Raw genomic sequence first — 12704 nt, 5'->3', positions numbered from 1 at the left:
CCTGATATTTGTTAAAACACAGGTCACGTCCGGCCTTATAAATTATCACATTACAATGACACTGGCACCCTCTACTGCCAGGAAAAGGAATAACCTCCATTGCTCACCCGGTGCCGAGATGCAGCCACCTCTGGGGCGGGGCACCTGGGAACAGTGGCATATAACGCCACAAGGGGACAGCTCAGACTCTGATCCAGGTTTTAAAAGACTCTTTTATTAAAAAGGTTGCTTCTTTTTCTTTAAATTAACCCTTTAATAGAAAAACAAATTGCAAGGTTAAATTCCAGACACAGTGAGGACCCCAATTCTGTACTGGGGCCAGTACAGGGTGTACCCCCATACATAACTGTACCCCCATTCTCTGCAACCCCCCCCTTCCTCCCAGTGCAGCCCCCAAGAAGGTCTGGAGGGTGGGAACTGAACCCCTCAAATGTTCCACTATTAAACAATCAAAAAACCTGATCCAAATGCGGGAACACACCAAAAAAAACAGCCAAAATCCTGCTAGCCCCCTCCCAGGTCAAAGTTCAAAGGTCACAATGGACAAGTCACAGGTCAACGATGATCCCCCAAAAATCATGTGAGAGGGATGAAAGGTCAAAGCACAAAAGTCAACAGGTCAAGGGCCCCAAAGTCACAGTGCAAAGGTCCCATCCAAAAGGCAAAGGTCAGGGTGGGAAGGCATTTTCAGGGGTTAGAGGTCAAAGTTCCAAGCCAAAGGTCAAGGGGCACAGTGGAAAGGTCAAAGGCCACAAGGGAAAGCTCACCACCAGCAGGTCAAAGGTCGCCACCAAATCTAACCAGCCACAGTGGAAAGGTGCCAACCAGGGTTCAAAGGTCACCAATGCAAAGATCCTGAGTAGGGTTCAAAGGTCACAACGGGCAGGTCAGTGCTCATAGGTCCCTGAGGAGAGGTCAAAAATCACAAGGCCGAGGTCCAACCATCCACAGCCCCAGGGCAAAGACAAGGGGCAAGGTCGTTGTTGAGAGGTCATTGCCCCAGGATCCTTGGCCAGAGGTTAAAGTTGAAAGATCACAGTGCAAAGTCCCAGGTTAACAAGGTCATAGGTCACAGTGGAAAGGTCAAAGTCCAAAGGTCCCAGTGAAACGTGATGGGTTAAGGTCATAGTGGAAAGATCAACTACCGAGCATTCACAGCAAACGTCAGAGGTCACCACAGAGGTCAATGGCTAAGGATTCCAGACAAAAGGTCACAGATCTGGAAAGGTCACAGATCAAAGGTCAGAGGTTCCAATGCAGAAGCCAATCACTGAGAGTCCCAGGTGAAAGGTCAGGGGTGACACCAGAAAAGGTCAAAGTTCAAAGGTCCTTCATGGAAGGTGACCACTAAAGGTCAGAACTCACAGCGGAGAGGTCAAAGTCTAAAGGTCACAAGCAAAGGTCAGAGGCCACACGGGAGAGGTCAAAGCTCAAAAGGTGTGACCAAAGGCTGAAAGCAGAGGTCAAAGGTTGCCAACGGGGGGGGTCAGAGTTCAAAGGTCATAAGTGCTGGTCAGAGGCCGCCGTGGACAGGTCACACTGGAGAGGTCGTTGCCAGCAGGAGGGTCAAAGTTCAAAGGTTGACTCAGGCCACCACGCAGCTCCTGTCCCGAGCCCCCCGCAGCCGCTGGCGCCCTTTGCCCCCTCCCTGCCGGGGGGGTCCCGCCTCAGTGGCCGGAGGGGGGCCGGCCCCGCCCCGCAGGTGGGGAGGCAGGGGGATGGGCTCCCCAAGGAAGTAGCCTTCCTCCTCCGAGTCCGAGGAGGAAGAGGAGGAGGAGGAGTCGTGCCAGGGGCCACCGCGGCCCCGGAGGTAGCGGTGCCGGTGGCTGGGGGGGAAGGCCCCCTCCGAGGCCGAATAGACCAAGCGCCGCCCCCCCCGGCCCTGCTCCTCCGGAGGGAGCCCCCCGTCGGGCTCCCCCTCCCCCGCCAGGTGCAGGGCGTTGTCGGAGGAGGAGCAGGGCCGGGCGCGGGGCCGGCGCCGATGCAGCTGGGCGCTGCGGGGCCCCCCCGGCTCGCCCGCCACCAGGGGCTCCCGAAAGCTCACCCGGGGGGCAGCACCCCGGGGGAAGCCCCCCTCCCCCGCTGCCGCCCCCCCACCCTCCAGGGAGGGGCCCTGGCTGAGCCGGGGGGAGACCGAGAGCTTGGAGGCGGAGCTGCTGGTCCAGTCGGACCCCTTGGCCGGGGCCAGGCCCAGCTCGGGCATGGAGTGTCGGTGGGGGACACCGCGGTGGAAGCAAGACTCGGAACCTGGGGGGGGACAGACGGGTGGGGTGTTAGAGACAGGAGCTGCCATGCCACCTGCCTCCCCCCCCGCCAGGATCCCCCCCACACATCTGCGCACCCCCCGCCGCCCGCCTCCCGCCCCTGCTGGGATCCCTCCCCATCTACACACCCCCTGCCGCCTGCCTCCCCCCCCACTGAGATTCCCCCCCCATCTGTGCACCCCCCCCACCGCCCACCTCCCCCCCCACTGGGATCCCCCACCCCATTTGCGCACCCCCCCACACTGGGATCCCCCCCATCTGCGCACCCCCGGCCGCCCGCCTCCCCCCCCTGCTGGGATCCCTCCCCATCTGCACACCCCCTGCCACCCGCCTCCCTCTCCACTGGGATTCCCCCCCCCATCTGTGCACCCCCCGCCTTCCCCCCACTGGGATCCCTCCCCATCTGCACCCCCCACGCCACCCGCCTCCCCCACCGCCCACCTCCCCCCCACTGTGATCCCCAACCCCATTTGCGCACCCCCCCACACTGGGATCCCCCCCATCTGTGCACCCCCCCCACACTGGGATCCCCCCCATCTGCACACCCCATGTTGCCTGCATCCCACACCCCACTGGGATCCCTCCTTAGTCTCACCTCCTTCCTCCTCCTCCAGGGGTCCCGGGCAGGTGGAGGTGCCCCGCGAGGTGCATCCGGCCGGCTCGCTCCCCTCCTCCGCTCCGGGGGTCCCGCTCCAGCTGCGGCGCCCGCCGGGGTCCACGCCCCGGGCCGGGGCAGGGCGGACAGCGAAGGAGATGGAGCGGGCGATGGGGGGGTGGCGGGGGGGCGCCCGGCGCCCGTCCTGGGGGCGGGGGCCGTGGAGGGCCGAGTCGCAGGAGTCTGAGGCGCTGGCCTCGTCCCCCCCCAGGCTGCAGCCCCGGGAGCAGAAGATCTGCCCCCCCTTGGGCAGGAAGGGTTTGCCCAGCAGCGGCAGCCGGCAGCGGGTGCAGCAGAAGCAGGCGTCGGTGGCGTGCCAGTGCTGGCCCTCGTACGTCATCTGGCCCTGGTTGATGCCTGCGGGGGGCAGAGATGGGGGCACAATGTCACCCGGGACTCCTGGGTTCTATTCCGGCTCTGGGAGGGGAGAGGAGCCAGGACTCCAGGGTTCTATTCTGATACCAGGGTGCACCCTACACCTCCCCCCCACACTCCCCAAGCAGCTGCTCTCCTGCTTCATGAGTCCCTGCTTGCCTGGGTCCTCCTGCTGCCCGGATCCCTGGGTCCCTCACTCTCCATTGTCCCCAGATACCAGGTCTCCCCACTCTCCACGGTCCCTGGATGCCAAGTCCCCCTGGACACTAGGGTTGCCCTGCTCTCCAGGTCCCCAGACAGCAGGTCTCCCTGTTTCCCGGATGCCGGGGTCCCCCTGCTCTCCACGATTCCTGTACGCCAGCTCCCCCCACTGCCCGGTGTAGCCCATGGGGTTACTTTCCTAGCTTCCTATATTATATAATCTGTTTGGTTTTTTCAATCGGTTTGATCAATTATACGATTTCGGTTTTTCCATTTCAGCAGCCACTATCTCATCCTACTCGGCCGTAACGCAAGAAACCTGCAGGCCTGTATCCTGTCTGATTAGCTACAGCGAGTTAGCGCAGTGTCTGTAATCTTGGGCCTAGAGATAAACGGCCCATCGGTTACCCCTTGTGACTCTGAATGGGGAACCAAACTCTGGGACGGACCGGTAACCGCAAGGGCATGGAAGTAACGGCTCAGGCCAAAGGAAACGCTTTCGAGAACGAGCTACGTAGGACTATGTGAGAACGTGCCAGCCCGTGGAGTGAGCGTCCCCTAAGAATTATCCGGGAGAGGAGGTCCGCTCTGGGCATGGACGGCTGGGCACAGACACGGATATTCTGGATAGTGCCAGGCCGCTGTAAGAGAGCGAAGCGCCAGACGACGTCTTTGGGGCTCCGTGATTCGGCGCTTTCGTTACTCGCTCGTTTAGCTCAGTGTAGCCTGATTTGGGGACAGTCTCTGCGAGCCTACAATAAATCAGCCCTATATAATCAGGTTAGCACCGGACGCCGGGGTCCCCCCGCTCTCCACGGTCCCCAGACCCCAGCTCCCCCTGCGGCCCGGACGCCGGGGTCCCCCGTACCGATGGGCTCCCCGCAGGCGTCACAGTACTCGGCGTAGAGGGCCTGGTAGCAGCGGCAGCAGTAGGGGCGGCTCTGGTGCATGACGTAACGCTGGCCACCCAGCGCCTCCTCGCACTCGAAGCAGCAGAAATGTCGCATGTGCCAGTGACGACCCTCGGCCTCCGTGCACTCGTCGGCAAAGATGATCTGGGGGGAGGGGGGGAGATGGAGGCACGTCCTTCTGACCCCCTGTGGGGGGGGACCCCCTCAGATTCCCCCCCACCATACTCCTGCCCCCTGCCACCTCCGGAGCCCCCCTGTATTGGCCCCCCAGCCGGCCCCCTGCCCCTCACCTCGTCACAGGCCTGGCAGCGGGGCTTGAGGCGCTCGGCGTGGTGCCGCCCGCAGTAGATCTTCCCCTCCTGGTAGAAGTAGATGAGATCCACGAGCAGCTCCTGGCAGGTGGTGCACTGGAAGCACTGGGGGTGCCAGCAGGCCCCGTGCCCCGCCCGGCTGGCAAAGACCGCGATGTCCCCGCCACGGATCTGCTTCCCGCACTGCCCCGCAGAGAGAGAGGGAGAGACGGGTCACGGGGAGCCAGGCACCGGGCCTGGCCCCTCCAGGGGGCGCCGGCTCCCATCCGGCCCCAGGGCAGGGACTGGCTGGCTCAGGGGGGCGGGGAATGGGGCAGGGCCTGTCCCCTCTGGGGGGCACCGGCTCCCATCCGGCCCCAGGGCAGGGACTGGCTGGCTCAGGGGGGCAGGGAATGGGGCAGGGGCCTATCCCCACTGGGGGGCACCGGCTCCCATCCAGCCCCAGGGCAGGGACTGGCTGGCTCAGGGGGGCGGGGAATGGGGCAGGGGCCTGGCCCCTCTGGGGGGCGCCGGCTCCCATCAGCCCCAGGGCAGGGACTGGCTGGCTGGGGGGCAGGGAATGGGGCAGGGGCCTGGCCACTCTGGGGGGCGCCAGCTCCCATCCAGCCCCATGGCAGGGACTGGCTGGCTCAGGGGGGCAGGGAATGGGGCAGGGGCCTGTCCCCTCTGTGGGGCACCAGCTCCCATCCGGCCCCAGGGCAGGGACTGGCTGGCTGGGGGGCAGGGAATGGGGCAGGGGCCTGTCCCCTCTGTGGGGCACCGGCTCCCATCCGGCCCCAGGGCAGGGACTGGCTGGCTCAGGGGGGCTGGGAATGGGGCAGGGGCCTGTCCCCTCCGGGGGGCGCCAGCTCCCATCCAGCCCCAGGGTGCGGGGGGGGGTAGGATACTGTCAGATGCTGCAATGCCCCCTCTGGCCTGTAGGTGTCACTGTTCAGTTGCTCGCTCTCAGGGGCCTCCATGGGCAGGGGGAGGGGAGCCCGAGCTCTGGGCGGGGCTTTGGGTGCAGGCTCCGCCCCTCCACACCCGACAGATGGGTCTGGGCAGCCTGGCCAGGACTGAGTGCTCAGCATGGGATTAGAGCTGCCAGTGCATGAGCCGGGGAGAGAACCCAGGAGTCCTGGCTCCCAGCCCCCCCCGCTCTAACCACTAGGCCCCACTCCCCTCCCAGAGCTGGGCAGAGAACCCAGGAGTCCTGGCTACCAGCCCCCCCTGCTCTAACCACTAGGCCCCACTCCTCTCCCACAACTCCCTGCCTGGCCAAGGGTGGCGTCCCAGCTCCCACAATGCTTTGCACAGCCCACAGGGGTGGGTTCTTGCTCCCAAAATCCCAGTAGGGGTAGTGGAGTGTGGGTGGGGGCGGCGAGACGGGGCACAGGCGGGGGCCGTGCTGGGTACCTGCTCACAGATGGCACCAGTAATGGTGACCGGGAACAGCCGGACCGTCCCCCGCCCGAGATTCTCCCGTTTCCGCTGCTGGGAGAAAAGCTTCAGCTCCTTCTTCTCTTCCTCCTCCAGAGGGCTGCAGTACTGAGCCTAGGACACAGAGAGACAGACTGAGCCAGCACCAAAATGCAGCCAGCTCTGGGGTGGGGCAGCTGGGAAACAGCCACACATAACGCTGCATGGGGATGGCTCGCCCAGTGTTGAGATGCAGCCACCTTTGGGGCGAAGCAACTGGGGAACAGCTGCACATAATGCCGCATGGGGACGGCTCGCCCGGTGTTGAGATGCAGCCACCTCTGGGGTGGGGCAGCTGGGGAACGGCCACACATAACGCCGCACGGGGACGGCTCGCCCGGTACTGAGATGCAGCCAGCTCTGGGTCGAAGCAACTGGGGAACCGCTGCACATAATGCCGCATGGGGACGGCTCGCCCAGCGCTGAGATGCAGACAGCTCTGGGGCGAGGCAGTTGGGGAACAGCCGCACAGAGACACCATAGACCAGTCTCGGGGGGGAAGAGTGACCGAGGGAGGCCGACTGGAATCCCTTGAACTGGGATTTGGCCCGGACGCCAGGGTTTGCTCCTGGTCTCTTGGGGAAAACATGCCAGGGGAATATTTAAGAGATCAGGATCTCATTTAGGGACACCTCCTGCAGCACAGAACCGGCCCCCCAGAGGAGGGCACCCCCTTGCCCAGCCCCCCAACCTGCCCCCCAGAGCTGGCCCCTCACCTCGCTGTCATGGGGGGGCAGCTGGTGCAGGAGCTGGCGGATCCGGTACCGCTCCCCAGGACTGTTCACATAGGGCACCTTGTCCTCAGGGAGGCAGCTGAAGAACTGATACACCTGGCGGGGGGAGAAGGGCGGGGGGGGGGTGTCAGGCCCAGGGGGCGTAGCCTGGCCACCCCAAGGGGCGGAGTCACAGAACAGGGCTGGGGTTGCGATGGGAGGGGCCTGAAGCCAAATGGGCGGGGCTGGGAGGCCACAGGGGGAGGAGCCAGAAGGGCGGTGCCGTGCCTTCCATCCCAACATGGGGCACGGCTAGAATCCCCCCCCAGGGTATGTCTGGCCCCTATGCGGCCGTGGGGCTATGGGACATCTCCCTCCAGGAGGCGGGGCTATGACCAGAGGGGTGGGGCTCTGGGATCCCGACCCATGAGACAGGGCTTTGGCTATAGGGGCGGGGCTCCCCCAGGGGGTGGGGCTCCCCCAGGGTGGGCGGGGCGCTGGGACCTCCAGGGGGCGGGGCTCACCTGCTCCGGCTTGAGGCCGGGGGGCACCCAGGCGTAGTCCTCGGAGGCGCAGCCCGAGTCGTCGTCGGAGATGGAGTGGCGCTGGAAATCCGAGATGAGCCGGCACATCATGCGCTCCAGGTCGACGGGCACCGCCCGCACCGCGTGCTCCTCCCGAGGGCACTTGCAGTGCTGGCAGATCTTCCTGGGGGAGGGGAGACCCTACAATAACACACCAGCCCCCCCGGGAGAGATCCCACAACAATGCACTGCCCACCCTCAGGGAGACCCTACAAAAATACACCCCCCTCCCCCCCCCCGAGAGACCCTACAATAAATACACTGAAGCAGAGGAACACCAGGAGTGGGGCTGTAGGCTGGGCATGGGTGGGGGAGGGGGTTGAGGAGGAGTCTCTTGGGGAGGGGGGTCACTGGGAGGGGGAGGTCTCTGGAGGGGGAGGGGCCCTGAGGTCTCTTCCCCCTCCCCCCCATTCAAGCAGGTGCAGAGAGTCTCCTTCTGCCCCATTAACCCCGACGGCTTGGGCCCCACAGCGCTACAGCGTTGGGAGCAGGGCCCAGTTTGTCTGCGTCCCCCCCACCCAGGGCACCAGGCCGGGCACTTTGCTCTGGGGCCGCTTCACGGGGAGGGGGGGCAACATGGAGGGTGCCGGGGGTAAGCAGGGTGGGATGGGCAGGGTGCTGGGGAGCGGCGGGGGGCCGAGGGTGGCTGGGGGTGAGATGGGCAGAGGGGTGGGTGCCAGGTGCCAGCGGGGTGGGAGCCGGGGGGGGGGGCAGCGGGATGGGATGGGCAGGGTGCCAGGGGGGGCAGCAGGGTGGGTGCTGGGGGGCCAGCAGGCCAGTGCAGGGTCCCTACCTCCATCCGTGCACCAGGAAGCCGGGACACTGGTCCCCACACGCGTGGCACGGCTGCCCCCGGTCGGGGTCGGCATCTTCGGGCGGCTGCGGGGCGCAGACACAGAGCGTCACCACCCACCACGGCCCCCCCACCCTGAAACTGTGGGGTCTGGTGGTTAGAGCGGGGGAGGGGGGTCTGGGAACCAGGACTCCTGGGTCCCATGGCCAGCTCTGGAGGGGGCAGGGGTGTCTCTCCAGCCCCACGGCCACGCGCCCCATCTCTGAGCTGCCAAGGCAGAGGCCGGAGACCCCCAAACCCAGCCGGGGGGCAGGTCTGGGGCAGAGACAGGAGCCACAACCCCTGCACCCAGGGCATTGTGGGAGTCCAGACCCCAACCAGGGCACCCCAGGGCATTGTGGGTGCAAAACCCACCAACCAGGGTGCCCCAGAGCATTGTGGGTGCAAATCCCACCAACCAGGGCACCCCAGGGCATTGTGGGTGCAAATCCCGCCAACCAGGGCACCCCAGGGCATTGTGGGATCCCAGATGCCAACCAGGGCCCCCCAGGGCATTGTGGGTGCAAATCCCACCAACCCGGGCACCCCTGGGCATTGTGGGATCCCAGACGCCAACCAGGGCACCCCAGGGCATTGTGGGTGCAAATCCCACCAGCCAGGGCACCCCAGGGCATTGTGGGTGCAAATCCCGCCAACCAGGGCACCCCTGGGCATTGTGGGTGCAAATCCCGCCAACCCGGGCACCCCAGGGCATTGTGGGATCCCAGACGCCAACCCGGGCACCCCAGGGCATTGTGGGATCCCAGACGCCAACCCAGGCACCCCAGGGCATTGTGGGTGCAAATCCCGCCAACCAGGGCACCCCTGGGCATTGTGGGTGCAAATCCCGCCAACCCGGGCACCCCAGGGCATTGTGGGATCCCAGACGCCAACCCGGACACCCCAGGGCATTGTGGGATCCCAGACGCCAACCAGGGCACCCCAGGGCATTGTGAGAGCAGAGCCACCAACCTCAGCCATGCAGGGGGCTCGTGGGAGCCGCGGTGCCGGGCCACCTGGGTCACGCTGGGGCTTGTGGGAGCTCAGACGCCAACCGGGCCGGCCCAGGGCATTGTGGGAGGCGAGAGCCGCCCCGCACGCCAGGACCTGCCCCAGCGCGGCTCAGCGGAGCGTGACACACGCCGAGAGCTGGGCCGTGGCCAAGGGAGGGGGGCAGAGAGTGGGAGGGGCTGGGGGTGTAATTGGGGGGCCCCACCCCTTCCCCTTGGGGAAGGACACATCAAGGGGAGACCAAATTTGGGGGGTTCATGCCGGAGGTGGGGTGGGTCAGGGCAGCTTCTGGCCTGGCAGGCGGGGGGACATGAGCCGGGGAGGGGGGTGAGAGAGACCGAGCCCCCCACCGACCCTACTCACACCCCAGCAACCCCCCCCTCACTCCCCACAGCACCCCCTGCTGGGAGAGGCCGGGGCTGGAGCAGCCAGGCGCTCCCCCCACAACCTGTGCTCCTGCCCCGCTCCCCACAGTGACCCTGTGCCCCTTCTCCAGCCCCTCACCGTCCCTCCCCCCAACCCTCCCCACTCCAGGTCCCCATACACAGCCCCCCAACCTCCCCTCCTGTCCCACGGCCTCTGACTCAGGACCCCTTTCCCCGGCACAGTGCCCCCAACCACTGCCCCTCCCAGCTCAAGGGCCCCCAAGACACAGATCCCCATTGTCCCCCCACCCCCCATTCAGGAAACCCTCTCCCCCCACACCCCCCCATCTCCCCCACCCATCCTGTCCCCCTGCCCTCAGACACAGCTCCCCGTCCGCCCCTCCCCCTCCTCAACCCCTCCATACATACACAGCCCCCCTTTCCTCCCCCACAGCCCCCCGCCGTAACTACATGGCCCCCTCCCCCTACACGCAGAGACCCCTTCCCACTCCACAGCCCCCTCCCCACGCCCCTCGCCAGGGGATTGACCCCAAAGCCGCATTAAATCCGACCCCTTAATACCACCAGCGAGTTAATCCTGACCCAGATGAGAGACAATCCCCACCCCCAACATCGGGGAGGTGGTGCTGTCGGGTGAAGCAGCCTGGATTATTCCCTCCCACACCCCCGGCTGTAACCCCACCCATGGGGGGTACATTTAATAACCCCCCCATAACCCCCACTCAACTGTCCCCCTGGAGGGAACTGGGAGGGGATATTGAGCTAAAAGCACCTGGGAGGTCTGACCGGAGGTGATGGAGGCGGGATACCGGGGTAGATGGGCCCCTGGGTCTGACCGGGGTGATGGAGGCGGGATACCGGGGTAGATGGGCCCCTGGGTCTGACCGGGGGTGTTGGAGGCGGGATACCGGGGTAGATGGGCCCCTGGGTCTGACCGGGGGTGATGGAGGCGGGATACCGGGGTAGATGGGCCCCTGGGTCTGACCGGGGGTGATGGAGGCGGGAGACCGGGGTAAATGGGCCCCTGGGTCTGACCGGGGGTGATGGAGGCGGGATACCAGGGTAGATGGGCCCCTGGGTCTGACCGGGGGTGTTGGAGGCGGGATACCGGGGTAGATGGGCCCCTGGGTCTGACCGGGGGTGTTGGAGGCGGGATACCGGGGTAGATAGGCCCCTGGGTCTGACCAGGGTGATGGAGGCGGGATACCGGGGTAGATGGGCCCCTGGGTCTGACCGGGGGTGATGGAGGCGGGATACCGGGGTAGATGGGCCCCTGGGTCTGACCGGGGGTGATGGAGGCGGGATACCGGGGTAGATGGGCCCCTGGGTCTGACCGGGGTGATGGCGGCGGTCTACCGGGGTAGATGGGCCCCTGGGTCTGACGGGGGGGTTTTGAGGCGTGTTCCCTGGGTCGATGGGCCCCTGGGTCTGACCGGGGTGATGGAGGCGGGATACCGGGGTAGATGGGCCCCTGGGTCTGACCGGGGGTGATGGAGCCGGGATACCGGGGTAGATGGGGGTCTGACGAGGGGCAGCAGCGTGAGAAGTGGGGCAATCGTAACCAGGAGTCGCCCTGCCCCATGTAGGGCAGGTGCCACAGCTGGTTTGCCCTAGGGAAGGGAAACTGAGTCAACCAGAAAACTCCCCACCTGTCAACAGCAAAACAAACTGCTCCCCAGTGCCGGCCTGGTCCCGACTGCCGGGGGATTGGGGCCTGTTACCCCCAGACCCTGAGATCCTGCCCCACGGGCCCCCCAGCGCCCGCCCTGACTGCCAGGGGACGGTGACCCCCCCCAACCTCCTGCCCCACGGCGCCCACGAGCGCCCGGCCCTGACTGCCAGGGCACAGCGACACCCCCGAGCCCCCCCCAGCACGGCGCCCCCCCGTTCTCCCCTCCCCGCGCTGTGCGAGGGGGGGGGCGCAGCCCAGCCCGTGTGTCCGGGATCGGAGGCCCCCCGCCCGGTCCCCCCCCCCAGCACTCACGGGGCGGGAGGAGCCTCGGCGCCGAGACCCCCGGGTGAACATCGTCTGGTGACGGCACCGGCACCGCGCCCCCCCCGCAGCTCCTCCTCCCCCGCCCCCTCGCTGCTCCTCCTCCCCCCCCGCAGCTCCTCCTCCCCCGCCCCCTCGCTGCTCCTCCTCCCCCCCCGCAGCTCCCCCCGCCCCCCCCGCTGCTCCTCCTCCTCCTTCGCCCCCCCCCGCAGCTCCCCCCGCCCCCCCGCTGCTCCTCCTCCTCCCCACCCCGCAGCTCCCCCCCGCCCCCCCCGCTGCTGTTCCTCCTCCTTCGCCCCCCCCGCAGCTCCCCCCGCCCGCTCGCTGCTCCTCCTCCTTCCCCCCCGCAGCTCCCCCCGCCCCCTCGCTGCTCCTCCTCCCCCCCCGCAGCTCCTCTCCCGCCCCCTCGCTGCTCCTCCTCCTCCCTCCCGCAGCTCCCCCCGCCCCCTCGCTGCTCCTCCTCCCCCCCCGCAGCTCCTCTCCCGCCCCCTCGCTGCTCCTCCTCCTCCCTCCCGCAGCTCCCCCCGCCCCCTCGCTGCTCCTCCTCCCCCCCCGCAGCTCCCCCGCCCCCTCGCTGCTCCTCCTCCTCCCCCCCCGCAGCTCCCCCCGCCCCCTGGGTGCTCCTCCTCCTCCCCCCCGCAGCTCCCCCCGCCCCCTCGCTGCTCCTCCTCCTTCCCCCCCGCTGCTCCTCCCCGGTCCTCCAACGGCTCCTCCCCACCCCCGCCCTGTCCTTCACTCCGCCCCCTCTCCCCTGGGCCCCCCCCAAGCTCCTCCCCCGTCCTCACGCCCCACCTCGGGCCCCTCCCGCACCGCACCGCCCCCTAACCAGCGCCCTCCCCCTCCGTCCGCTGCGGCTGCCCTCCCTCCCCCTGCTCTCTCCCCATCGCTTGTCCCGTCCCCGGCGGCCCCCCCCCCCCGACCCTCGGGTGCTGGGGGGTAACCTGGGTCCTGTAACACGTGCCCTTGGCCACCTGCAGCCCCCCAGGACCCCCATAGCTCTGCCCCCGCCC

The 12704-nt window shown here is 67.0% G+C and overlaps 1 protein-coding gene across 5 annotated transcripts; it reads right to left on the bottom strand.

Annotated features, from left to right (window-relative positions):
* Positions 1 to 215: 215 nt before the first annotated feature.
* Positions 216 to 11794, bottom strand: PRICKLE3 (prickle planar cell polarity protein 3). Of its 5 annotated transcripts, none has more exons than XM_045000378.1 (9): positions 11686 to 11794; positions 8266 to 8351; positions 7413 to 7596; positions 6892 to 7005; positions 6113 to 6250; positions 4697 to 4765; positions 4364 to 4550; positions 2860 to 3276; positions 216 to 2247 (listed from the first exon to the last, which is right to left on the bottom strand). In XM_045000378.1, exons 1-9 carry the CDS (start codon positions 11725 to 11727, stop codon positions 1586 to 1588), a joined length of 1899 nt encoding a protein of 632 aa, XP_044856313.1. In that variant the 5' UTR covers positions 11728 to 11794; the 3' UTR covers positions 216 to 1585. The 5 variants fall into 5 exon arrangements, with proteins under 5 accessions (XP_044856313.1, XP_044856310.1, XP_044856314.1 ...); XM_045000375.1 differs by having other exon boundaries at positions 217 to 2247; positions 4697 to 4900; XM_045000379.1 differs by lacking the exon at positions 11686 to 11794 and adding an exon at positions 11351 to 11460 and having other exon boundaries at positions 218 to 2247; positions 4697 to 4900.
* Positions 11795 to 12704: the final 910 nt, after the last annotated feature.

Source organism: Mauremys mutica, unplaced genomic scaffold (genome assembly GCF_020497125.1).
Source record: "Mauremys mutica isolate MM-2020 ecotype Southern unplaced genomic scaffold, ASM2049712v1 000298F_np12_obj, whole genome shotgun sequence".
Taxonomy (NCBI): Eukaryota; Metazoa; Chordata; order Testudines; family Geoemydidae; genus Mauremys; species Mauremys mutica.
This window is presented reverse-complemented; position numbering and strand designations above follow the sequence as displayed.